Source organism: Ranitomeya variabilis, chromosome 2 (genome assembly GCF_051348905.1).
Source record: "Ranitomeya variabilis isolate aRanVar5 chromosome 2, aRanVar5.hap1, whole genome shotgun sequence".
Taxonomy (NCBI): domain Eukaryota; kingdom Metazoa; phylum Chordata; class Amphibia; order Anura; family Dendrobatidae; genus Ranitomeya; species Ranitomeya variabilis.
Genome location: NC_135233.1, coordinates 932,919,250 through 932,945,078, shown reverse-complemented (window position 1 = coordinate 932,945,078; position 25,829 = coordinate 932,919,250). Strand labels below are relative to the sequence as shown.

Here is a 25,829-nt window from a genome sequence, read left to right as displayed (position 1 = left end):
TATGCAATGTGATAGAATTCTGTCCAGAAGCGAGCGGCAGAATTTTAGACGAAAAAATGGGTTGTGCTTCTATTGTGGTGATTCAACTCATGTTATATCAGCATGCTTTAAGCGTACTAAGAAGCCTGACAAGTCTGTTTCAATTAGCACTTTACAGTCTAAGTTTATTCTATCTGTGACCCTGATTTGTTCTTTGTCATCTATTACCGCGGACGCCTATGTCGACTCTGGCGCTGCTTTGAGTCTTATGGATTGGTCCTTTGCCAAACGCTGTGGGTATGATTTGGAGCCACTGGAGGCTCCGATACCTCTGAAAGGGATTGACTCCACCCCATTGGCTAGTAATAAACCACAATACTGGACACAAGTGACTATGCGTGTTAATCCGGATCACCAGGAGGTTATTCGCTTTCTGGTGCTGTATAATCTACATGATGTTTTGGTGCTGGGATTGCCATGGCTGCAATCTCATAACCCAGTCCTCGACTGGAGAGCTATGTCTGTGTTAAGCTGGGGATGTAAAGGAACTCATGGGGACGTACCTTTGGTTTCCATTTCATCATCTATTCCCTCTGAGATTCCTGAATTCTTGTCTGACTTTCATGACGTTTTTGAAGAACCCAAGGTTGGTTCACTACCTCCGCACCGGGAGTGCGATTGTGCCATAGACTTGATTCCGGGTAGTAAATACCCTAAGGGTCGTTTATTTAATCTGTCTGTGCCTGAACACGCTGCTATGCGAGAATATATAAAGGAGTCCTTGGAAAAGGGACATATTCGTCCTTCGTCATCTCCCTTAGGAGCCGGTTTTTTCTTTGTGTCTAAGAAAGACGGCTCTTTGAGGCCGTGTATTGATTATCGACTTTTGAATAAAATCACGGTTAAATATCAATATCCGTTACCACTGCTTACTGATTTGTTTGCTCGTATAAAGGGGGCCAAGTGGTTCTCTAAGATTGATCTCCGTGGGGCGTATAATTTGGTGCGAATCAAGCAGGGGGATGAGTGGAAAACCGCATTTAATACGCCCGAGGGCCATTTTGAGTATTTGGTGATGCCTTTTGGTCTTTCAAATGCCCCTTCAGTCTTCCAGTCCTTTATGCATGACATTTTCCGCGATTATTTGGATAAATTTATGATTGTGTATCTGGATGATATTCTGATTTTTTCGGATGACTGGGACTCTCATGTCCAGCAGGTCAGGAGGGTTTTTCAGGTTTTGCGGTCTAATTCCTTGTGTGTGAAGGGTTCTAAGTGTGTTTTTGGGGTTCAAAAGATTTCTTTCTTGGGATACATTTTTTCCCCCTCTTCCATCGAGATGGATCCTGTCAAGGTTCAGGCTATTGGTGATTGGACGCAACCCTCTTCTCTTAAGAGTCTTCAGAAATTTTTGGGCTTTGCTAACTTTTATCGTCGATTTATTGCTGGTTTTTCTGATGTTGTAAAACCATTGACTGATTTGACTAAGAAGGGTGCTGATGTTGCTGATTGGTCCCCTGATGCTGTGGAGGCCTTTCGGGAGCTCAAGCGCCGCTTTTCTTCCGCCCCAGTGTTGCGTCAGCCTGATGTTGCTCTTCCTTTTCAGGTTGAGGTCGACGCTTCTGAAATCGGAGCTGGGGCGGTGTTGTCGCAGAGAAGTTCCGACTGCTCCGTGATGAGACCTTGTGCTTTTTTTTCCCGTAAATTTTCGCCCGCCGAGCGGAATTATGATGTTGGGAATCGGGAGCTTTTGGCCATGAAGTGGGCTTTTGAGGAGTGGCGTCACTGGCTTGAGGGGGCCAGACATCAGGTGGTGGTATTGACTGACCACAAAAATTTAATTTACCTTGAGTCTGCCAGGCGCCTGAATCCTAGACAGGCGCGCTGGTCGTTGTTTTTCTCTCGGTTTAATTTTGTGGTGTCGTACCTACCGGGTTCTAAGAATGTTAAGGCGGATGCCCTTTCTAGGAGTTTTGAGCCTGACTCCCCTGGTAATTCTGAGCCCACAGGTATCCTTAAAGATGGAGTGATATTGTCTGCCGTTTCTCCAGACCTGCGGCGGGCCTTGCAGGAGTTTCAGGCGGATAGACCTGATTGTTGCCCACCTGGTAGACTGTTTGTTCCTGATGATTGGACCAGTAGAGTCATCTCTGAGGTTCATTCTTCTGCGTTGGCAGGTCATCCTGGAATCTTTGGTACCAGGGATTTGGTGGCAAGGTCCTTCTGGTGGCCTTCCCTGTCACGAGATGTGCGAGGCTTTGTGCAGTCTTGTGACGTTTGTGCTCGGGCCAAGCCTTGTTGTTCTCGGGCTAGTGGATTGTTGTTGCCCTTGCCTATCCCGAAGAGGCCTTGGATGCACATCTCGATGGATTTTATTTCGTATCTGCCTGTTTCTCAGAAGATGTCTGTCATCTGGGTGGTGTGTGACCGTTTCTCTAAGATGGTCCATCTGGTTCCCTTGCCTAAGTTGCCTTCTTCTTCCGAGTTGGTTCCTCTGTTTTTTCAAAATGTTGTTCGTTTGCATGGTATTCCTGAGAATATCGTTTCTGACAGAGGGACCCAATTCGTGTCTAGATTTTGGCGGGCATTCTGTGCTAGGATGGGCATAGATTTGTCTTTTTCGTCTGCTTTCCATCCTCAGACTAATGGCCAGACCGAGCGGACTAATCAGACCTTGGAGACATATTTGAGGTGTTTTGTGTCTGCGGATCAGGATGATTGGGTTGCTTTTTTGCCTTTGGCGGAGTTCGCCCTCAATAATCGGGCCAGCTCTGCCACCTTGGTGTCCCCGTTTTTCTGTAATTTGGGGTTTCATCCTCGATTTTCCTCCGGTCAAGTGGAATCTTCGGATTGTCCTGGAGTGGATGCTGTGGTGGAGAGGTTGCATCAGATTTGGGGGCAGGTGGTGGACAATTTGAAGTTGTCCCAGGAGAAGACTCAGCTTTTTGCCAACCGCCGTCGTCGTGTTGGTCCTCGGCTTTGTGTTGGGGACTTGGTGTGGTTGTCTTCTCGTTTTGTCCCTATGAGGGTTTCTTCTCCTAAGTTTAAGCCTCGGTTCATCGGCCCGTACAAGATATTGGAGATTCTTAACCCTGTGTCCTTCCGTTTGGACCTCCCTGCATCCTTTTCGATTCATAATGTTTTTCATCGGTCATTGTTGCGCAGGTATGAGGTACCGGTTGTGCCTTACGTTGAGCCTCCTGCTCCGGTGTTGGTTGAGGGTGAGTTGGAGTACGTTGTGGAAAAGATCTTAGACTCTCGTGTTTCCAGACGGAGACTCCAGTATCTGGTCAAATGGAAGGGATACGGTCAGGAGGATAATTCTTGGGTCACTGCCTCTGATGTTCATGCCTCCGATCTTGTCCGTGCCTTTCATAGGGCTCATCCTGATCGCCCTGGTGGTTCTGGTGAGGGTTCGGTGCCCCCTCCTTGAGAGGGGGGTACTGTTGTGAAATTGGATTCTGGGCTCCCCCGGTGGCCACTTGTGGAATTGAACTTGTGTGCATCATCCCCTCTGTTCACCTGCTCCTATCAGGATGTGGGAGTCGCTATATAACCTTGCTCCTCTGTCAGTTTCTTGCCGGTCAACAATGTAATCAGAAGCCTTCTGTGCTTGTTCCTGCTACTAGACAACTCCCAGCTAAGTTGGACTTTTGTCCTTGTGTGTTTTTGCATTTTGTTCCTGTTCACAGCTGCTGTTTCGTTACTGTGTCTGGAAAGCTCTTGTGATCGGAAATTGCCACTCTGGTGTTATGAGTTAATGCTAGAGTCTTAAAGGAATTTCTGGATGGTGTTTTGATAGGGTTTTCTGCTGACCATGAAAGTGTCCTTTCTGTCTTCCTGCTATCTAGAAAGCGGACCTCGATTTTGCTAAACCTATTTTCATACTACGTTTGTCATTTCATCTAAAATCACCGCCAATATATGTGGGGGCCTCTGTCTGCCTTTTGGGAAAATTTCTCTAGAGGTGAGCCAGGACTGTCTTTTCCTCTGCTAGGATTAGGTAGTTCTCCGGCTGGCGCTGGGCATCTAGGGTTAAAAAACGTAGGCATGCTACCCGGCCACTTCTAGTTGTGCGGCAGGTTTAGTTCATGGTCAGTATAGTTTCCATCTTCCAAGAGCTAGTTCTCATATATGCTGGGCTATGTTCTCTCGCCATTGAGAATCATGACAGTACTCCAACTCACCCTCAACCAACACCGGAGCAGGAGGCTCAACGGAAGGCACAACCGGTACCTCATACCTGCGCAACAATGACCGATGAAAAACATTATGAATCGAAAAGGATGCAGGGAGGTCCAAACGGAAGGACACAGGGTTAAGAATCTCCAATATCTTGTACGGGCCGATGAACCGAGGCTTAAACTTAGGAGAAGAAACCCTCATAGGGACAAAACGAGAAGACAACCACACCAAGTCCCCAACACAAAGCCGAGGACCAACACGACGACGGCGGTTGGCAAAAAGCTGAGTCTTCTCCTGGGACAACTTCAAATTGTCCACCACCTGCCCCCAAATCTGATGCAACCTCTCCACCACAGCATCCACTCCAGGACAATCCGAAGATTCCACTTGACCGGAGGAAAATCGAGGATGAAACCCCGAATTACAGAAAAACGGGGACACCAAGGTGGCAGAGCTGGCCCGATTATTGAGGGCGAACTCCGCCAAAGGCAAAAAAGCAACCCAATCATCCTGATCCGCAGACACAAAACACCTCAAATATGTCTCCAAGGTCTGATTAGTCCGCTCGGTCTGGCCATTAGTCTGAGGATGGAAAGCAGACGAAAAAGACAAATCTATGCCCATCCTAGCACAGAATGCCCGCCAAAATATAGACACGAATTGGGTCCCTCTGTCAGAAACGATATTCTCAGGAATACCATGCAAACGAACAACATTTTGAAAAAACAGAGGAACCAACTCGGAAGAAGAAGGCAACTTAGGCAAGGGAACCAGATGGACCATCTTAGAGAAACGGTCACACACCACCCAGATGACAGACATCTTCTGAGAAATAGGCAGATCCGAAATAAAATCCATCGAGATGTGCGTCCAAGGCCTCTTCGGGATAGGCAAGGGTAACAACAATCCACTAGCCCGAGAACAACAAGGCTTGGCCCGAGCACAAACGTCACAAGACTGCACAAAGCCTCGCACATCTCGTGACAGGGAAGGCCACCAGAAGGACCTTGCCACCAAATCCCTGGTACCAAAGATTCCAGGATGACCTGCCAACGCAGAAGAATGAACCTCAGAGATGACTCTACTGGTCCAATCATCAGGAACAAACAGTCTACCAGGTGGGCAACGATCAGGTCTATCCGCCTGAAACTCCTGCAAGGCCCGCCGCAGGTCTGGAGAAACGGCAGACAATATCACTCCATCTTTAAGGATACCTGTGGGCTCAGAATTACCAGGGGAGTCAGGCTCAAAACTCCTAGAAAGGGCATCCGCCTTAACATTCTTAGAACCCGGTAGGTACGACACCACAAAATTAAACCGAGAGAAAAACAACGACCAGTGCGCCTGTCTAGGATTCAGGCGCCTGGCAGACTCAAGGTAAATTAAATTTTTGTGGTCAGTCAATACCACCACCTGATGTCTGGCCCCCTCAAGCCAGTGACGCCACTCCTCAAAAGCCCACTTCATGGCCAAAAGCTCCCGATTCCCAATATCATAATTCCGCTCGGCGGGCGAAAATTTACGGGAAAAAAAAGCACAAGGTCTCATCACGGAGCAGTCGGAACTTCTCTGCGACAACACCGCCCCAGCTCCGATTTCAGAAGCGTCGACCTCAACCTGAAAAGGAAGAGCAACATCAGGCTGACGCAACACTGGGGCGGAAGAAAAGCGGCGCTTGAGCTCCCGAAAGGCCTCCACAGCATCAGGGGACCAATCAGCAACATCAGCACCCTTCTTAGTCAAATCAGTCAATGGTTTCACATCAGAAAAACCAGCAATAAATCGACGATAAAAGTTAGCAAAGCCCAAAAATTTCTGAAGACTCTTAAGAGAAGAGGGTTGCGTCCAATCACCAATAGCCTGAACCTTGACAGGATCCATCTCGATGGAAGAGGGGGAAAAAATGTATCCCAAGAAGGAAATCTTTTGAACCCCAAAAACACACTTAGAACCCTTCACACACAAGGAATTAGACCGCAAAACCTGAAAAACCTTCCTGACCTGCTGGATATGAGAGTCCCAGTCATCCGAAAAAATCAGAATATCATCCAGATACACAATCATAAATTTATCCAAATAATCGCGGAAAATGTCATGCATAAAGGACTGGAAGACTGAAGGGGCATTTGAAAGACCAAAAGGCATCACCAAATACTCAAAATGGCCCTCGGGCGTATTAAATGCGGTTTTCCACTCATCCCCCTGCTTGATTCGCACCAAATTATACGCCCCACGGAGATTAATCTTAGAGAACCACTTGGCCCCCTTTATACGAGCAAACAAATCAGTAAGCAGTGGTAACGGATATTGATATTTAACCGTGATTTTATTCAAAAGTCGATAATCAATACACGGCCTCAAAGAGCCGTCTTTCTTAGACACAAAGAAAAAACCGGCTCCTAAGGGAGATGACGAAGGACGAATATGTCCCTTTTCCAAGGACTCCTTTATATATTCTCGCATAGCAGCGTGTTCAGGCACAGACAGATTAAATAAACGACCCTTAGGGTATTTACTACCCGGGATCAAGTCTATGGCACAATCGCACTCCCGGTGCGGAGGTAGTGAACCAACCTTGGGTTCTTCAAAAACGTCACGAAAGTCAGACAAGAATTCAGGAATCTCAGAGGGAATAGATGATGAAATGGAAACCAAAGGTACGTCCCCATGAGTTCCTTTACATCCCCAGCTTAACACAGACATAGCTCTCCAGTCGAGGACTGGGTTATGAGATTGCAGCCATGGCAATCCCAGCACCAAAACATCATGTAGATTATACAGCACCAGAAAGCGAATAACCTCCTGGTGATCCGGATTAACATGCATAGTCACTTGTGTCCAGTATTGTGGTTTATTACTAGCCAATGGGGTGGAGTCAATCCCTTTCAGAGGTATCGGAGCCTCCAATGGCTCCAAATCATACCCACAGCGTTTGGCAAAGGACCAATCCATAAGACTCAAAGCAGCGCCAGAGTCGACATAGGCGTCCGCGGTAATAGATGACAAAGAACAAATCAGGGTCACAGATAGAATAAACTTAGACTGTAAAGTGCTAATTGAAACAGACTTGTCAGGTTTCTTAGTACGCTTAAAGCATGCTGATATAACATGAGTTGAATCACCACAATAGAAGCACAACCCATTTTTTCGTCTAAAATTCTGCCGCTCGCTTCTGGACAGAATTCTATCACATTGCATATTTTCTGGCGTTTTCTCAGTAGACACCGCCAAATGGTGCACAGGTTTGCGCTCCCGCAGACGCCTATCGATCTGAATAGCCATCGTCATGGACTCATTCAGACTCGCAGGCACAGGGAACCCCACCATAACATCCTTAATGGCATCAGAGAGACCTTCTCTGAAAATCGCCGCCAGGGCGCACTCATTCCACTGAGTAAGCACAGACCATTTGCGGAATTTTTGGCAGTATATTTCAGCTTCATCTTGCCCCTGAGACAAGGACATCAAGGCCTTTTCCGTCTGAAGCTCTAAATGAGGTTCCTCATAAAGCAACCCCAAGGCCAGAAAAAACGCATCCACATTGAGCAACGCAGGATCCCCTGGTGCCAATGCAAAAGCCCAGTCTTGAGGGTCGCCCCGGAGCAAGGAAATTACAATCCTGACCTGCTGTGCAGGGTCTCCGGCAGAGCGAGACTTCAGGGACAAAAACAATTTGCAATTATTTTTAAAATTTTGAAAGTGAGATCTATTCCCCGAGAAGAATTCAGGCAAAGGAATTCTAGGCTCAGACATAGGTGCATGAACAACAAAATCTTGCAAATTTTGTACCTTTGTGGCGAGATTATTCAAACCTGCAGCCACACTCTGAAGATCCATTTCAAACAGGTGAACACAGAGCCATTCAAGGATTAGAAGGAGAGAAAGAGAGGAAGGCTGCAGTATAGGCAGACTAGCAAGTGATTCAATTAAGAGCACACTCAGAACTAGAGGGAAGAAAAAAAAAAAAAAAAAAATTGTAGCAGACTTCTTTTTTCTCTCCTTTCTCAGCAGTAATTTAACCCTTTTTTGGCCGGTCAAACTGTCATGATTCTCAATGGCGAGAGAACATAGCCCAGCATATATGAGAACTAGCTCTTGGAAGATGGAAACTATACTGACCATGAACTAAACCTGCCGCACAACTAGAAGTGGCCGGGTAGCATGCCTACGTTTTTTTATCCCTAGATGCCCAGCGCCAGCCGGAGAACTACCTAATCCTAGCAGAGGAAAAGACAGTCCTGGCTCACCTCTAGAGAAATTTTCCCAAAAGGCAGACAGAGGCCCCCACATATATTGGCGGTGATTTGAGATGAAATGACAAACGTAGTATGAAAATAGGTTTAGCAAAATCGAGGTCCGCTTACTAGATAGCTGGAAGACAGAAAGGGCACTTTCATGGTCAGCAGAAAACCCTATCAAAACACCATCCAGAAATTACTTTAAGACTCTAGCATTAACTCATAACACCAGAGTGGCAATTTCCGATCACTAGAGCTTTCCAGACACAGTAACGAAACAGCAGCTGTGAACAGAAACAAAATGCAAAAACACACAAGGACAAAAGTCCAACTTAGCTGGGAGTTGTCTAGTAGCAGGAACATGCACAGAAAGGCTTCTGATTACATTGATGACCGGCAAGAAACTGACAGAGGAGCAAGGTTATATAGCGACTCCCACATCCTGATAGGAGCAGGTGAACAGAGGGGATGATGCACACAAGTTCAATTCCACAAGTGGCCACCGGGGGAGCCCAGAATCCAATTTCACAACAGGGGTGGATCGATGATGTTTTGGGGATGTATGAGCTACAACGGCACAGAAAACTTGGTCAAAGTTGAAGGAAAGATGAATGCTGCATGTTATCAGCAAATACTGGAGGCAAATTTGCAATCATCAGCCCAGAAGCTGCGCATGGGACATACTTGGACGTTCCAATATGATAACGATCCAAAACACAAGGCAAAGTCCTGGAGTGGCCATCTCAGTCTCCTGAGCTCAATATCATTGGGAAGATCTCAAGCGAGCAGTTCATGTTAGACAGCCTAGGAATTTACAGGAACTGGAGGCTTTTTGCCAAGAAGAATGGGCAGCTTTACAGTCTGAGAAAATAAACAAACTCATCCACCACTACCTCAAAATACTTCAAGCTGTCATTGATGTTAGAAGGTCGCAATACCCAATATTAAGAAATTGGGTATATAAACTTTTGATCAGGGTCATTTGGATGTTTTGGGTTGTCATTATGATTAAAAAAAAAAAAATACAGTAGTTTGACAATAAATGTCTTCACTAGTGTTGAGCGATACCGTCCGATACTTGAAAGTATCGGTATCGGAAAGTATCGGCCGATACCGGCAAAGTATCGGATCCAATCCGATACCGATACCCGATACCAATACAAGTCAATGGGACTCAGGTATCGGACGGTATTCCTGATGGTTCCCAGGGTCTGAAGGAGAGGAAACTCTCCTTCAGGCCCTGGGAACCATATAAATGTGTAAAAGAAAGAATTAAAATAAAAAATATCGCTATACTCACCTGTCCGACGCAGCCGGGACCTCAGCGAGGGAACCGGCAGCGTTGTTTGTTTAAAATTTGCGCTTTTACTTGGTTACGTGAATTCCCGGCTTGTGATTGGTCAGGGCGGCCATGTTGCCGGGACGCGGACCAATCACAGCAAGCCGTGACGAAATTACGTCACGGCTTGCTGTGATTGGTCCGCGTCCCGGCAACATGGCCGCCATTAACCAATCACAAGCCGTGACGTCACGGGAGGCTGGACTTGCGCACTTTTTAAAAAACGCGCGTGTCCAGCCTCCCGTGACGTCACGGCTTGTGATTGGTTAATGGCGTCCATGTTGCCGGGACGCGGACCAATCACAGCAAGCCGTGACGTAATTTCGTCACGGCTTGCTGTGATTGGTCCGCGTCCCGGCAACATGGCCGCCCTGACCAATCACAAGCCGGGACGTCACTGGAGGCTGGACACGCGCGTTTTTTAAAAAGTGCGCAAGTCCAGCCTCCCGTGACGTCACGGCTTGTGATTGGTTAATGGCGGCCATGTTGCCGGGACGCGGACCAATCACAGCAAGCCGTGACGTAATTTCGTCACGGCTTGCTGTGATTGGTCCGCGTCCCGGCAACATGGCGCCGTGACCAATCATAAGCCGGGACGTCACTGGAGGCTGGACACGCGCGCTTTTTAAAAAAACGCGCAAGTCCAGCCTCCCGTGACGTCACGGCTTGTGATTGGTTAATGGCGGCCATGTTGCCGGGACGCGGACCAATCACAGCAAGCCGTGACGTAATTTCGTCACGGCTTGCTGTGATTGGTCCGCGTCCCGGCAACATGGCCGCCCTGACCAATCACAAGCCGGGAATTCACGTAACCAAGTAAAAGCGCAAATTTTAAACAAACAACGCTGCCGGTTCCTTCGCTGAGGTCCAGGCTGCGTCGGACAGGTGAGTATAGCGATATTTTTTATTTTAATTCTTTCTTTTACACATTTTTACATTAATGTTGTTTCGATACCGATACCCGATATCACAAAAATATCGGATCTCGGTATCGGAAATTCCGATACAGCAAGTATCGGCCGATACCCGATACTTGCAGCATCGGAATGCTCAACACTAGTCTTCACCCAACCACTAACCATGAGTGGAGAAAAAGTTTTGGTGTTATTCATATTTTCTAAAAAAAAAAAAAAAAAGCCAAAAAAGCAAAAATTCTGCCAGGATATGTAGACTTTTGGGCACAACTGTAATGGGAATATAATGGGAAGTTCTTTCTGGGGTGTGGGAATAGTGGAGAAATCATTGCAGAGAGGGAGACTTTACGCACCTAATGTCAAGGGCGGAATGCAGATGGATTTTCACATTAAACACTTTGAAACCAACAGATCTCAATAGTGAGATAGAAGTGTTTTTTTCCCTTTTAAAACAAATAAGAAAATAATTGGATCCTGAATAGTGATGACTGAGTATACTCATTGCTCGGGTTTACCCGAGCACGCTCGGGTGATCTCCGAGTATTTATGACTGCTCAGAGATTTAGCTTTCATTGCGGCAGCTGAATGATTTACAGCTACTAGCCAGGCTGAGTACATGTGGGGGTTGCCTGGTTGCTAGGGAATCCCCACATACAATCAAGCTGTCTATCAGCTGTAAATCATTCAGCTGCCGCGATGAAAACTAAATCTCCGAGCAGTCATAAATACTCGGACATCACCCGTGCGTGCTCGGGAAAACCCGAGCAATGAGTACACTTGCTCATCACTAATCCTGAAACAAGGAAATAAGGTACTTGCCTATATAAAGACTGCCACAAACTGCAAGTATAATCCCTGATGAAGGTGGGCACAAATGCAGAAACACATTGGAAAGCAAGCACTCTTTTTTCCGAGAGAGAGCCCGTACTGCTTCAGTGACATCACACACCTGCAAGGCGGCTGCTTCTTTAAACGTGTGTCATTATAGGAGTGACCGGCCGGCACCATACTGACACCGTTTATTACACAAAAATTAAATGCATCTACAATACAGGATCCCCAGCAAAAACAACATGACAACACAATAAAAACATGACAAGCACAAACGTGGCAACAGAAATCCAGGATATTATAAATATATTCCTCACAATTACGTGACAACAGGACTCCTCGCATCCATCTCTCATCAACCAACACCCAAGACGGATTGTCACTATTCCTAATCGTGAACTGGTAAGGAGAGCTGATCCAGCTATCCCTTTATGCATTTTCTGTACTCATTTCCTACTTATTTAAACTCTCTTCTTTAGCGCATCTCAAACTTTTTTTTCTTTTTTGAATTCAGCCTAGTATGCACCAAGGCAAAAGATGCTTTTGAGTATGTTGCTCTAAAAGAAATAGGTGACAGTGCTAGCATTAATCCTTTTTTCCATGGGTATATAATAAGAGCTTATATATGAATACAACACATTACTATATATTATCTCACAACAGTATTTTGGTTAGAATAACAAATTTACCTTCGTAAGAACACTCAGCTATGGCTTTAATTGAGAAGTGATTGGGCAATTTGTAGGAAAGACTTGAGATGGGCCTCCATTAAATGGAATCTGTTAGTAAGATCAAGGCCCTAATCGCATTTATAAGAATGCTGGTCTTTGAAATGTAAATCCATCAGCACATTTATAACTTCTGTTTGCTGCATTCTTGAGAAATTTGCATTTTTCACTCACGTGCTAAACAGGCGCTAAGTTCTGGTCACTTAGGAACCTTTGCTTTCCATAGTTATTTTCCTGCCCATCACCAGCCTGCTTAGTTCACTTACACTTTACCCGTTTGGCACCGAACGATTTGTTTTATTTTTGTGCTTTCGTTTTTCCTCCTTTTCTTGCAAAGTCATATCTTTTTTATTGCATTATATAGCCAAATGAGGTTTTGTTTTTTTTGGATAAGTTATAGTTTCGAAATACACCATTTATTTTATGTATCACGCACTGAACAACAGGAAAAAATTCCATGTACTGTGAAATTGTGAAGAACTATAATTCCCTATAATTTCACTATTTTTTTAGGTTTTCTTTTTACAGCATTCATATATATATATATGTTTTAATATTGAAAAAAATTCAGAAACATGTAAAAAAAAATTAAAAATTTGTTTGACCATTTTCTGAGACCTATATTTTTTAGTTTTTCTATTGATGAAGCTGAGTGAAGGCTTTTTTACTGAGCTGTAGTTTTCATTTATAACATTTTGAGATAGATAAGACATATTGATAACTTTTTATTACATTTTTTGCAGGAACTACAGTGACTGAAAGAACGTAAATCTAATGTTTTGATTTTTTTTGTTTTCGACGTTCAATATATGTTTCAGTTAGGTTTACATTTTGATAGTCCGGACATTATGGATTCAGTGCTACCACTTTTATTGTCTTTATTTAAAAAATTGGAGAACAAAAGTGATTTTTTTAAAAAATTCTATTTTTTTACTTAATAATTACTTGAGGAATTTAACCCGCAATCATTTCATCGCATTGCCACAGAATTTCAGCATATAGCATAAATTGCAGTCTTCTTTGAATCTTAATGAAAACCTATATGGAAAAGAAATACCAAACATTTGTAAATATTATTAAACAGCCTACGATTACCACACATAATATAAATCTTACAAAAAAATGTTTTCTGAACAAGGCAACATAATACAATAACTTTACTGATGAAAAATCAATAACATGAAAATAGTTAAAAACATATATTGCACAAGAGACAAGTTAAAAGAAATAAGGAATAGAAAAAATTAGGGGAATGAATGTGCTACATTATACAAACATATTACCGTATTTTTCGGACTATAGGACGCACTTTTTTCCTCCAAATTTGGGAGGAAAGTGTGGGTGCTTCTTATAGTACGGATATAGCATGTGGGGAGGGAGGCAGCAGCGAGTGGGATCGCACTGTTATCCCACTTCAGGATGACCCCGCTGCCCGGAATCAGCTGCTGGGGAAAGCACATGGCCCCGCTGATTAAGTGCAGTGAATATTTATTAGCTGCTCCCCGCCCACCGATCAGCTGAGCGGTGAGCCGGGAGCAGCAAATGAATGCTGCACTTAAGCAGGGACACACAGTTTCCCCAGCACTGATTTCGGGGAGAATCTGTGTGTCCGGGGGAGGAGGAGGCAGCAGCAGGGGCCAGGAGATCGCTGTCTACCTGCCTGTGCTGGACGCTGAGCTGTCTGGTGCACAGGGAGGACCTGTGTGATGTCAGAAGTGGGTGGGCTGGAGCATCACATGGCAGCTTAGAGCCCTCCCTCTTCTGACATCATCATAGGTCCTTCAGACTCCCACCTAGAATCTGCAGCTTCCTCTTATGTCCTGCGCTGTGGAAAGGCAACAACAACAGGGAGGGCTCTGTGTGTGCAGCCATGGGATGCTTCAGCTTTTACCTCACAACAGTGTGGCTGGCTGCCACAATTAAGAGGTCAGTCTTTACAAAACACAATAAAGCACTCTGCCACTCCTTTGGTGAACTATAACTCCCAGCATGTCATAGGATCTGCAGGACATGCTGGGAGTTATAGTTCTCCCATGGGATTTTAAAGCAGCACTCCAGTGTTATTTTGCAGTGCTGGAGTGGTGCTTTCACTATAAGCCCTGTGCACCCATTCTTAGGGCTCATTTCCACATGTGAGGCACACGTCCGTATCTCACATGTGGAAACCAAGCTGTGGAGCCGGCACTCCAGAGTGGAGCGTGCGGCCGCATAGGAACACATGGAGCTGCACAGCTCCGCTCCAAAGTGCCGGCGCCAGAGCTTGGTTTCCACATGCGAGATACGGACGTGTGCCTCGCATGTGGAAATGAACCCTTATACTCACCCTCCAGCGTCTTCATATCGTACTTCACAGACACCACACTGGTCCCGCAGCTCCCAACATAATAACATACTATTATATATAATAACACCACATATAATAGTATGTTATTTATGTTATTAAATATTTTACCACATTTTTTTTGCTTCAAATATTTTTTTCCCTATTTTCCACCTCTAAAACCTGGGTGCGCCTTATAGTCAGGTGCGTCTTATAGTCCGAAAAATACGGTAATACATCATTTGTAGACCCATGGAAAAATGTACTTTTATAAAGTGTATAACATCAGTAGACCATAGTATAGTAGGGAAAATAAGTATTTGATACACTGCCGATTTTACAAGTTTCCCACCTACAAAGAATGGAGAGGTCTGTCATTTTTATTGTAGGCACACTTCAACTGCGAGAGACAGAATCTAAAAATAAAAACCAGAAAATCACATTGGATGATTTTTAAATAATTGAATTGCATGAAATAAGTATTTGATCACCTACAAACCAGCAAGAATTCTGGCTCTCACAAACCTATTAGTTTTTCTTTAAAGAAGCTCTCCTACTCTGCACACCTAATCTGTATTAATTGTACCTGTTTGAACTCATTGCCTGGATAAAAGACACCTGTCCACATACTCAATCAGTCACACTCCAACCACTCCACCATGGCCAAGACCAAAAAGCTGTCTAAGGTCAATCTCACAATTTATCAAGGTATTCTGAATAAATTATCTAAAAGATTGACCTCTGCATCTTCCTTCCTGGATCATCCAGGTGCAACTAGTCTGGCTATAGAGGCAGGGATAGCGAGTAACCTATCTTCTATTGCTTTTACAGAGATCCATGGTCATATTCTTCAGACACATCTCACTTACATACATTAGTGGCAGAATAAGTGTCAAAATGGCAGTGAGAGGGGCCTGCAACAGGCAAGGTAACCAATCAGTTCCCCTTGGTAGCCTATGAAGCTGCTGGTCACCAGGAAGCACGAGAACTGAAAACTGGGCTATTTAAATGCTACTATCATTCACTGACAGTGGTATTTAAATAGTTAAACATCAGCAATCATGACTAGAAGTAATGACTTATGTTCCCAGGGCATGTAGGATTTGCATTTCTACCAGCATCCTCCCTGTATGGAGTAGGCACAGCATCTGAACCTGCTTCATATACATGCTTGCTGAGCATGATGCATTTGTATGGCAGCGCTATGACACAGTGATTATCAACCTAGACATTGCCATAAAATTGATTGGTTGCAATATATCACAGTACAAACTGCAAATATTTTTAAATAGATCTCTTAGACTTGATGAAGTTGGTTGTATGCCATTGCTGTAAAATCCTGATATTAAAGCATAATATTAAAATGATCAGAAGTCTGGAGTCTAAGGCTACTTTCACACTAGCGTCGCTTGCTGTACGTCGCAATGCTTCGTCTTGGAGAAAAAACGCATCCTGCAAAGTTGCCCACAGGATGCGTTTTTTCTCCATAGGCTTGCATTAGCGACGCATTAGCGACGTATGGCCACACATCGCATCCGTCATGCGATGGATGCGTCGTGTTTTGGCAGACCGTCGGCACAAAAAAAATTACATGTAACGTTTTTTTGTGCGTCGTGTCCACCTTTTCCGACCGCACATGCGCGGAACTCCGCCCCCTCCTCCCCGGACATTACAATGGGGCAGTGGATGTGTTGAAAAACTGCATCCGCTGCCCCCGTTGTGCTTTTATTTCACAGCATGCGTCGGTACGTCGGGCCGACGCATGGCGACTGCCCCGTACCGACGCTAGTGTGAAAGTAGCCTAAGAGTATTCAGTCTCCACCCATCCATCCTGACGGACATTTGCAGCTGGCACTGATCAGTGTGACAATTCAGAAGCAGGGAGGAGGGACACTGAGGAGCTGTCAATCAGGATAAGTTGGAGGAGACTGATTATAATCGTTCACAAATGATTATGCAGACTTTCTGACATAAATTTTCAAAGTAAATAAACTAGAGTCAACCAGTTTTAATGACCTAATTTATATACATGTAGTTTGTTTTATAATATCTGGTGATAAATCCATTCTAATGTCTGGTAAATACATGTAACTCTTCTAGAACCAATTTATATATGCTAAAACCATCAGTTCATTACTAACAAACATAATTTTGTGTTTTATGGATTCTTTTGTTGTTGTCCATCATAACTGTGGTTGAAAGGTAGTCTTGTGTTTAGTTATATGGTCTAATGACATACATCCTGACTCTTCAGAGCTCATGTTAACTTATCTTAAGAATTGTATCGAATCTAAATCATAAGATTACTGTGAACAAACTGTTAAAATAAAAGAAAAGAAAACAAGGACCTTTATTCTAATTAGTCACAGTTGTGGAATAATGTACCAGCAGTTCGATAACGTAGTTACATAGTTATAGGCGTTAACAAAAATCATAGGTTCATCAAGTTCACCCTTTCTCCACCAGTTATACCTTCTCTATCACAGGACTATTTATAACCCACAATGCCATTTGTTGTGAGAAATGCATCCAGCCTTTTTTAGCAATGCCGATATAGTATCTGCATTAATACCTCTTGTGATAAGGCATTACATTGAATTATTAAATATAAATGAAAACGCCGGTTAAGCTTTAAATGTTGCTGTCAGTCATTGACAGTGGAACTTACGAGGTTAATAACAGCAATCTGTGCTGATCACTGCTATTAAAAGTAGACACCAACTATGTATTACAGATGGCATCTGCCCTTTGTGGAGCTGGCTCACCTACAGAGCCCGTTCCAAAGTCCCTGACTCAGACCATGATGTAACAGTACACCATGGATTGTTAAGGAGTTAAAAGGAGAATAGCTTCAACAATTAAAGTGCAACTGTCATCTTAATTTTTACTTCATTATTCAATAATACACATGAAAATAAGCAACTTTGTAATATATTTTACAAGAGAAATCTGCTTCTTTCTTCTCCTGGATTAAGCTTTCATTTTCAAAATTCTCAATTCACGGGTAAAATCTGTATGCAGTGAAGACAGATTATTACATTACTATGATAGTGGATGACAGTGAAAAACTTCCACATGAAGTTTTATCAGCAGCAACTGTCATCTACTATCTCAGTAATGTAAAAATCTGTCTTCACTGAATCCAGATTTTACCAGTGAATTGAGAGTTTTGAGAATCAAAAATCAATCAATTCTGTAGGTAAAAGAAGCAGATTTCCCTGATAAAACATATGACAATGGTGTTTATTTCCATATCTACTATACATTTCTGAAATAAAAATTAAAATGACGGTTACACTTTAAAGCTGCACTACATCTTAGAATGAACTCTTCAATCTTAACAATTATAGAAGATGTTTTTGGCTACTCCCATTGTATTTTATGTGCGTAGTTTGTGCAAAGTGATGGTGTTACGGCTATGTGAATGGTCATGGTCCTCAAGATTTTCTATTGGGATCTGTCAGTCAATACAAAATTTTAAATACTGGATGTGCCAGTTTTAATGAACCTGGATTTTTCAGACTACACTTTCCCCATTATAAACCCTAGGAGTCTTCTTTAATTACAATGTTTCCAAATAGTCAGAATTTCCAGGGCTATGTGTGGTAATGATAAATTAAGCTGCAGTATATTAGTGAAATCTGTTGAAAATTGAATATTACACAACTTGTTATCACAAGAGAACGTGTTGTAAGTTGAAATAAAAGAAAGTGTTGAGAGACCTTTACATTAATGATTTCTATTTAAAAAGGGTTTACTGACTTACAATACATGCTTTGTCTGCTCTAATGAGGTTTGCTCAGTTAATAACTTTAGACAGGGACCCACCTTTGCTGTTGACTTTGGACGACTGCAAGCATTTATAAAAACAGTCTCCTTGATTACAAGAAGTTCTATACAATATACTGTATATTCACAGCATTTCCTCCGTCTCCAAAAGTATTGACTAATGTAACGTATATACTCCTGTATAAGCCGACCCGAGTATAAGCCGAGGCACCTAATTTTGCCACGAAAAACTGGGAAAACATATTGACTCAAGTAGAAGCCGGGTATGCATTTTCCCCTCATCCCTATCCTGGCATGCATGGTTCCTCATCCCCATCCTTGTCTGCATGGCCTCCATCCCTATCCTTGTATACATGGCTCCCCATCCCTGTCCTTGTATGCATAGCTCCCCATCTCTGTCCTTGCATGCATGGCTCTCCATCCCTGTCCTTGTATGATTCCTTATCCCAATAAAAAAACATCCTACTTACCTTCCCTGTGCGCCCTTGCTGCATTTTGTTCCGGTGCCAGCAGCTCTTCCGGCCGAATGATAACGTGTCCCCGCTCATTAAGGTAATGAATATTCACCTCTCTCCACACCTATGGGAGTGGAGAGAGGCGAATATTCATAACTCTTAATTAGTGCACACCCGTGATAGCCCGGCAGCTGCTGGAAGCTAGCGGCTGTGGCTGTAACTGTGCGCGCTATAAAATAAATGAATATTCACTGCTAGTGAATATGCTAGTGCAGTGAATATTCTTTTCTCTTTAGCATCGGGCACAGGATTTAGCTGCAGCCACCCGCTGCTCCGCCGCTCCCCCTCCCCCGCCTTCTTCTGGGACAATGACTCATGCACAAGCCGAGGGGAATGTTTTCAGCACAAAAAAGTGCTGAAAAACTTGGCCTATACATGAGCATATATGGTATATTATTTCCAGTGGTCATGATGAGCTCCCCTTTAGCTATACACATATTTCACAATGAAAGAGCCATTACTTATTGGACATAAAGTTGGACATTTGTGAACATATCTACTGTTAAAGTTATTGGTTTATGAAGCTGAAAAAATATATCAGATATAATAAAAGGTTAATTATTATATTATTATTATTAGCAATATTTTTTATTACCCATTTCATTCTTAATCCATTTATGATATATGTTGAGTTTGTAGATTGGATAGTGTAAGACTACCTGATAATAATGGTTATGGTCTCCCTAAAAAAATTGCTAAACACATAACAAATCAAAATGTCATTGTTGAGTCTTTCAAATGTTTCCTGTTACTTATTTAGAAGGGACCTAAAACAATCCTGTTTAGCATTAAAGGGAAGCCATCATTAAAAATGAGCTATTGTTTAAATCAGATTTTTGTGTTTCTTGATTTTTAAAGTATTTTGTGTAATGTTTTTTTCCCATATCAAAATCTGTATTAAAAATAGAAAATAGAAATCTTGCAATGTTCCCATTAGCCACTGGGGCTTTCTTAGACTAACTTCCTGTCGTTTCAGGAAACAAAACATGTACATAGCCACAATGGTTTGATCTCAACTTTTGTATTGAACTGTTTATTAGGCCTATGCTGAGATGATTATGATTAAAGTTGGAGCAGGGTCATGTGTGACATCACCAGTTGTGATTGGTCATTGTAATCTTGCCTTTGCTAATATTGGGCTTTGCTGAAAACTCTTCTTGAAAGAACAGGGAAAATATACATGTAATACAAGACCTTATTAAAATAATTAAATATTTTCTGATGACAGCTTCCCCTTCAAAAAATGGTCTTTTGTGGATTTGCTGCGGCTTCTGTGTATATAATTAGCGTACAGGTAGACTGTAATGGATGTCATGCAGCTTGTGACTATGGCACATGGGAGCTCCGATGGTAGGTAAAAATACAAACCTGAGGCTGGACTTTGATCTCTGGATATATCCACTTTTAAGTTATCAAAGGTGACACCATTACAAAAAAAACAGGTAAGATGTCATAGATGTACAAGCTGCAGTCACAGATGTACAAGGTATCTAATGCATTGTAGCAAATGAAAAGCTCATTGCTTCATTATACTTACAATTGTAATCTGCACGCACCTGTTGAAAGAGAAACATAAAATGGATCCATATCTGTGGATGTTTGCTGATGAGTATAAAACTGGATTTACTGTACAGACAGTAATGAGCCTTCATTGGACAGCTGAAGAACAACTTTGCTACACAGCTTTTAAATGTATCTAGGAGAAAAAACATGCACAATATTAAAGTTAGAGCAGTAACTCAAGCAAGAAACATTTCACTTAACCCTCCGTCAGGTGCACCTCTGACACTCCTGAGTTCAAGCGCAGTGCACCTAACAGGCACAGGTTATAAAGCCACCTATAATATCTAATTATCTCAATTTCAGAACTCTGAAAATAATCAGTTACCTTATTAGGGATTGATTAAAAGAGAGTACAAAATCCGATGCCAAGAAGGACATTTAATAACCATAAACATATTAAAACAAAAAGTACCACATTTCTCAACTACTGTCAAAAAGCCTCCAGTTTTCATGACATAACTATTACTAAACATTAAAATTAGGAAAAACAACTTAATGGTAATGCAGAGTTAGATGGTATTTTATTACTATTCACTCAGATTCAGAGGTTACATGTTCAGCAGAAGAAACATAATTACACTTCGAGAAGCAAGGCTGGCATATTTGCATGGGACAGGCAGATCGCATTGTGACATTTTTTGCATTCATACTTTTGCATCCTTCTGCCACCAGTTTCAATGGTGCAGGTGCTGCATGTACATATTTTGGGTGGTGGGAGAGGTCGTAATTTTTCTCTATCACATTTGGGGTGCCATCTTTTCAGATGGACTTGCAAGCTAGAGGGGATTCCACCCGTCTTCAGACTTCTTCAACGTAGCTCCCCACTTACCATTTTATATGCCAATGTTTTCAGGTAAATTGTTCTACACAGTGGTTCCAATTGATTGCCGAGATAAATCATTTGTGAATTAATACCACCCACATTCAACATTGCAAACAAGATGACCATTGGCCAGCGCTTGGTGTTTCAGCTAACACTGTAATTGGCTTCTTGCTCCATTTGGGATCGCTGAGGAAGTAGAATGTTATCCTCTGAAATGTGTAGGATTGGAATTACCTACTTTTTACCTGTCTAGTAATTCATAGCTGGTGACATTACCATTGCACAGGGTGGCATTTTTTTTCTTGGTAAGCTTGATCCAGCTTGACCTGCCGGAACACTGAATATCCATAGTACCACGGACTATAATTTGATTTATCCATCAAGCAGAGTGCAGTGGAACCTATGTATAATGATGGACATTTAATCTCAGGATGTCTTCCAATCTAGAGCCATCATACTCACAGATTGAGTAGGATTCTCTTTTGAACTTGTACCTCCGGATCTAATCACAGCAGTTTGTGTATGATCCATACTTATCCACTGAATGCAAACTCTAGGACATCTCTCTACGTAGAGACATCACAACCACAGACTGGAGCAGAACATATTGGGCACTCATCCTCAAGTTTTTTTGCTGTATATCTCCTGATCCGGTATCGGCATATTAGCACATAGCCTTATATTTTTATAATCTATTCTATTCACTCAGCATGTGGGCAGATCATGCTGTCAGCATATGTTGATTTTGTACACACAAAGGGTGGAGGGCACCATCCATGCAAAATAGCGCACTAAAAATAGGGGGTCAACCCAAGCTTGACTGAACAAGTGCAACCAAACAAAGAAGGAAAAGCATCAAGCTATATAGCAGGGACCACCACTAATATAATACAAATATAGTTTTATTTGTCAACCAAAAAAACACAGAACACCACACAATTAAAAACATTTAAAACCTCAACTCAAATGAGTCATGGGTTCCAAAAAGGGAACCACCACCCCTGGACATGGTTAATAAAGTCAGCAAGATATACTGATAATAAGCACACTGTGCAAAATACAGCTATGCAGCTTATGTGATAATGTATACAACTAATACAAAGATATATCTGCCCTATGGGAAGAGTCTTATAACACTATAGAAACATGGCACAGCTTGCTTGCAAAAAAATATATAATGAAGATAAATAATAATAATAAATAAATGCAGACATGTATAGATGTGCATTTGCACACTGTGGGCTGGTCAGACAGTTACCGCAATGCAGGATGAAAAATAGATGACATAGAATGCAGTGAGAGAATATCAAGCATGTAGACCCAGCCCTCTAGATATCTTATAGCATAAAGATGCGCACATGTAACAGATAAAGATCACATATTAGGCTATGCACATAATACATCCCAAGTGGTGGGTTCAGATAACAAAAGCAACACCACTGACTATATGGGGATAGCCCTGCTGTAAGAACATGACCATTACCACCTATAACCAGCGGTCCAGGGGGCAGGAGGCCCATATTTTGCTTTTGCTTACCGAACATTTTTAAAGTGGGAGCACTAGTATTTACACCTTTTTTATAGCAAACTTGTGCTTGCGCTAATCTTGTAATCATGTCTTACTACCTTCCACCTGTTTCCTGTTGCTTGCCGATCTGGAGACATGTAAGAAAGTAACAGATGAGAATATGGAGAGTACTTTCGTAGTATGAAACTACGGTGATACATAAGTCTGCATAAGAGTTGTAAATGCAAAATGGTAGGATATTTTTGATCAAGATGATTCACAGAATTGCTTTGAGTTTCTATTTAATTGTGAAAAAGCATAGCCTTTAGGTCTCTAGTAAACTGACACTCAAAAAAAAAAAAAAGAAGACTGTTAATCCAAAACTTAATCATATTCAACAATACTGCAGAACAGTTGGATATTTTCTTGGAATAGATGGTATTTTCTGCAAACCTACGATGAATTCCACAGAAATATGCCTCAATGCAAAGAATTTGAACACAAAGCAATAATGTCGTTTTAGGACAGAGTTACTGTGGCCAAAATGTAAACTAAAAACACAACATTTCCTTAGAATGAGCACATTCGTTTTCCAATTAAAATGTGTTACTGGTAAGGGATTACCCCTGAAAAAAACAATAACATATTATGACTAATTAAAATGTGTCAATGGTTTTAATCATTTGAGCCAAACTTGGGGAATTTTTTGGTTGTTGTTTTTTTAAATCATTACAAAGTTTATGGCTGGAGTTGGATTGCTGCAAACTTTTCACCACTCTTATATCTTGTACTACAGCAAGCTGCACAGTTATCTGGGAGAAAGGTTCAGAGTCTCCTATTTTGGCAAACTTTACTAACCACATTCCTTGCTCAGCAGATTCTGCTGTACTGTACAACTTGCCCTGGTGGGCCCAGTTCTGCAGTGTTGTGAGAAAATGTGTTCTACACTTGCATTCACCACTATATACAGTGGGGTGAAAAAGTATTTAGTCAGCCACCAATTGTGCAAGTTTCCCACTTAAAAAAAGATGAGAGAGGCCTGTAATTGACATCATGGGTAGACCACAACTATGAGAGTCAAAATGAGAAAACAAGTCCAGAAAATCACCTTGTTTGATTTGGCAAGATTTATTTTGCAACTTATCGTGGAATAATTATTCAGTTTAACCAGAGGAAATTTTTATACAATTAGTGAAAAGTCCATAGTATAAGACAAAAAAAGTCACTCCAATTGGTAACATTTGAATCTCAAACATAGAAGTAATATCCCTGCAGTCAGAGGCTATTCTTAAAACACCACACTGTCAGATCATATGTATTGGTAAAATAGATTAAAGATAAAAACTATAAAACTTAAAATACAACAGACCACAATATAGACCGTAGTAACAAATGAGCTTAGCTATTACTTCAAGTCATGCTGATATAACAACAAGTTACAGCCGGAGACATTTACAATCATTTGGTCTCCTTTATCCTTGTAGTTGTAGAATCCTGTGTCTTGTCTTTAACTTTGTGGCACTATTATCATAACACTATAAAAGTAAAACAATGATCATCTTTAATCCGAGTTCACTATGAATTATTTTCATCTATGTTTGAGATTAAATGCTTGAGGACGTTGTGATTTTTAACAATTTATATATCTTCATATGTCAGTAATGAAGATGAGATGTCATCTTGATCCTTGATGAGAGTCAAGGATCAAGTAATGGTTTTAAACAGTTCTGTTTTGCAGTTCAGTAGGAGCTGGTTCTCTGAACCTTGGAGAATGCCACGACCTGGCTCATCCCATACATTGGGGGCATACAATTGCAGCGGAGGCCGGCCACACGTGGGGCTCAGTGCAGAAGAGACTACTGAAATTGCATTTCTTGCTATTATAGCTGCCCTTGTCTTGATCATTGGATGCTGGTATTTCAAAAGGAGAAATGGCTACAAAACACTCAAGACCCACCACTTCAGTCCAGCTGCAATCAAATCTATGATGGGTGCATCCCGAGACACTGGAGTATGTAAAGTGCCTTTACAGGATTACAACACTCTGAACAATGTGGTACCTGGAGCACCCCCTGCATATGAGAAAATTCTCATCTGATCTGTGGCCAACTTAAGTCATATGTATCTCTAAAATGTGTATATGCAATAACATTGTTAAAATGTAAGACACTAGATAATAGAACTCTAGCTCTGGGTGTATTGGTGAAAGGTACAACTTGGTGTAAGGGTCTCGAAATTCAAGGAGAGAACTTATTTTTCTGGCAAATAAATAACTACATATAGTGGAGAATATGTCAGTATGGAGTACATTTTTTAAAAATTAAGACTTCGTTAACTGAAACTAGTGACACAGAGAGGATTGAACTGAATCAAACATTGGGTGATAAACTTAATAAATAATATAGTAGAGTTCAACCTATCAGCAGACCTTGGATCAAAGACTACCAAGCTGTATTCCGCATACAAGAAAAACACTTCTTTTTCATAGGTTTCATTTTCAGTGAACCAATCATTAGTGTTTTCTAGTGAACTGCTCAGTGAAGTATCAATAAAAATATGTAAGTCAGGGGATGTACTACAGCCACTTTGGCTGCTATGGGGTCCAAGACAGCAGGGTCTTGATATAAGACACAACCAGCGCTGTTACAATGGGGAAAATAAGTATTTGATTCACTGCTGATTTTGAAATTTTTCCAACCTACAAAAAATGGAGAGGTCTACAATTTTTATCGTAGGTACACTTCAACTGTGAGAGACAGAATCTAAAAAAAGAAAAATCACATTGTACGATTTTTACATAATTAATTTGCATATTACATTGCATTTATCAAATACTTGTTTTTGCCACTATAGCTATTGAGTGTCTTAAACCCCTTGATTGCAAAGGGGGAGTATAATCATTTAGTAGGATGACATGCCAGTGAAAGAAGTGCCACAAGTAACCAACATTGGCTGTTATCACCTTTAGGAAGGCTCTAGGTATCTGGAAAAGAAGGGATTCATAATATTTCAGCTGCATCTTCAATGTATCTGTCTATTTTCCTCTAATACAAGGCATGTCAAACATTTTCTAATGGGGCCTGACTAGCCAAAATGAT

The 25,829-nt window shown here is 42.0% G+C and overlaps 1 protein-coding gene across 1 annotated transcript in view; it reads right to left on the bottom strand.

Moving 5' to 3' along the window:
• VEPH1 (ventricular zone expressed PH domain containing 1) overlaps positions 1-25,829 on the bottom strand; it is a 904,948-nt gene that overhangs the window by 301,223 nt on the left and 577,896 nt on the right. The window contains exon 10 of the mRNA XM_077290690.1: positions 20,395-20,534. Coding sequence (XP_077146805.1) covers positions 20,395-20,534 — 140 coding nt within the window. The remainder of the gene's footprint in view (positions 1-20,394; positions 20,535-25,829) is intronic.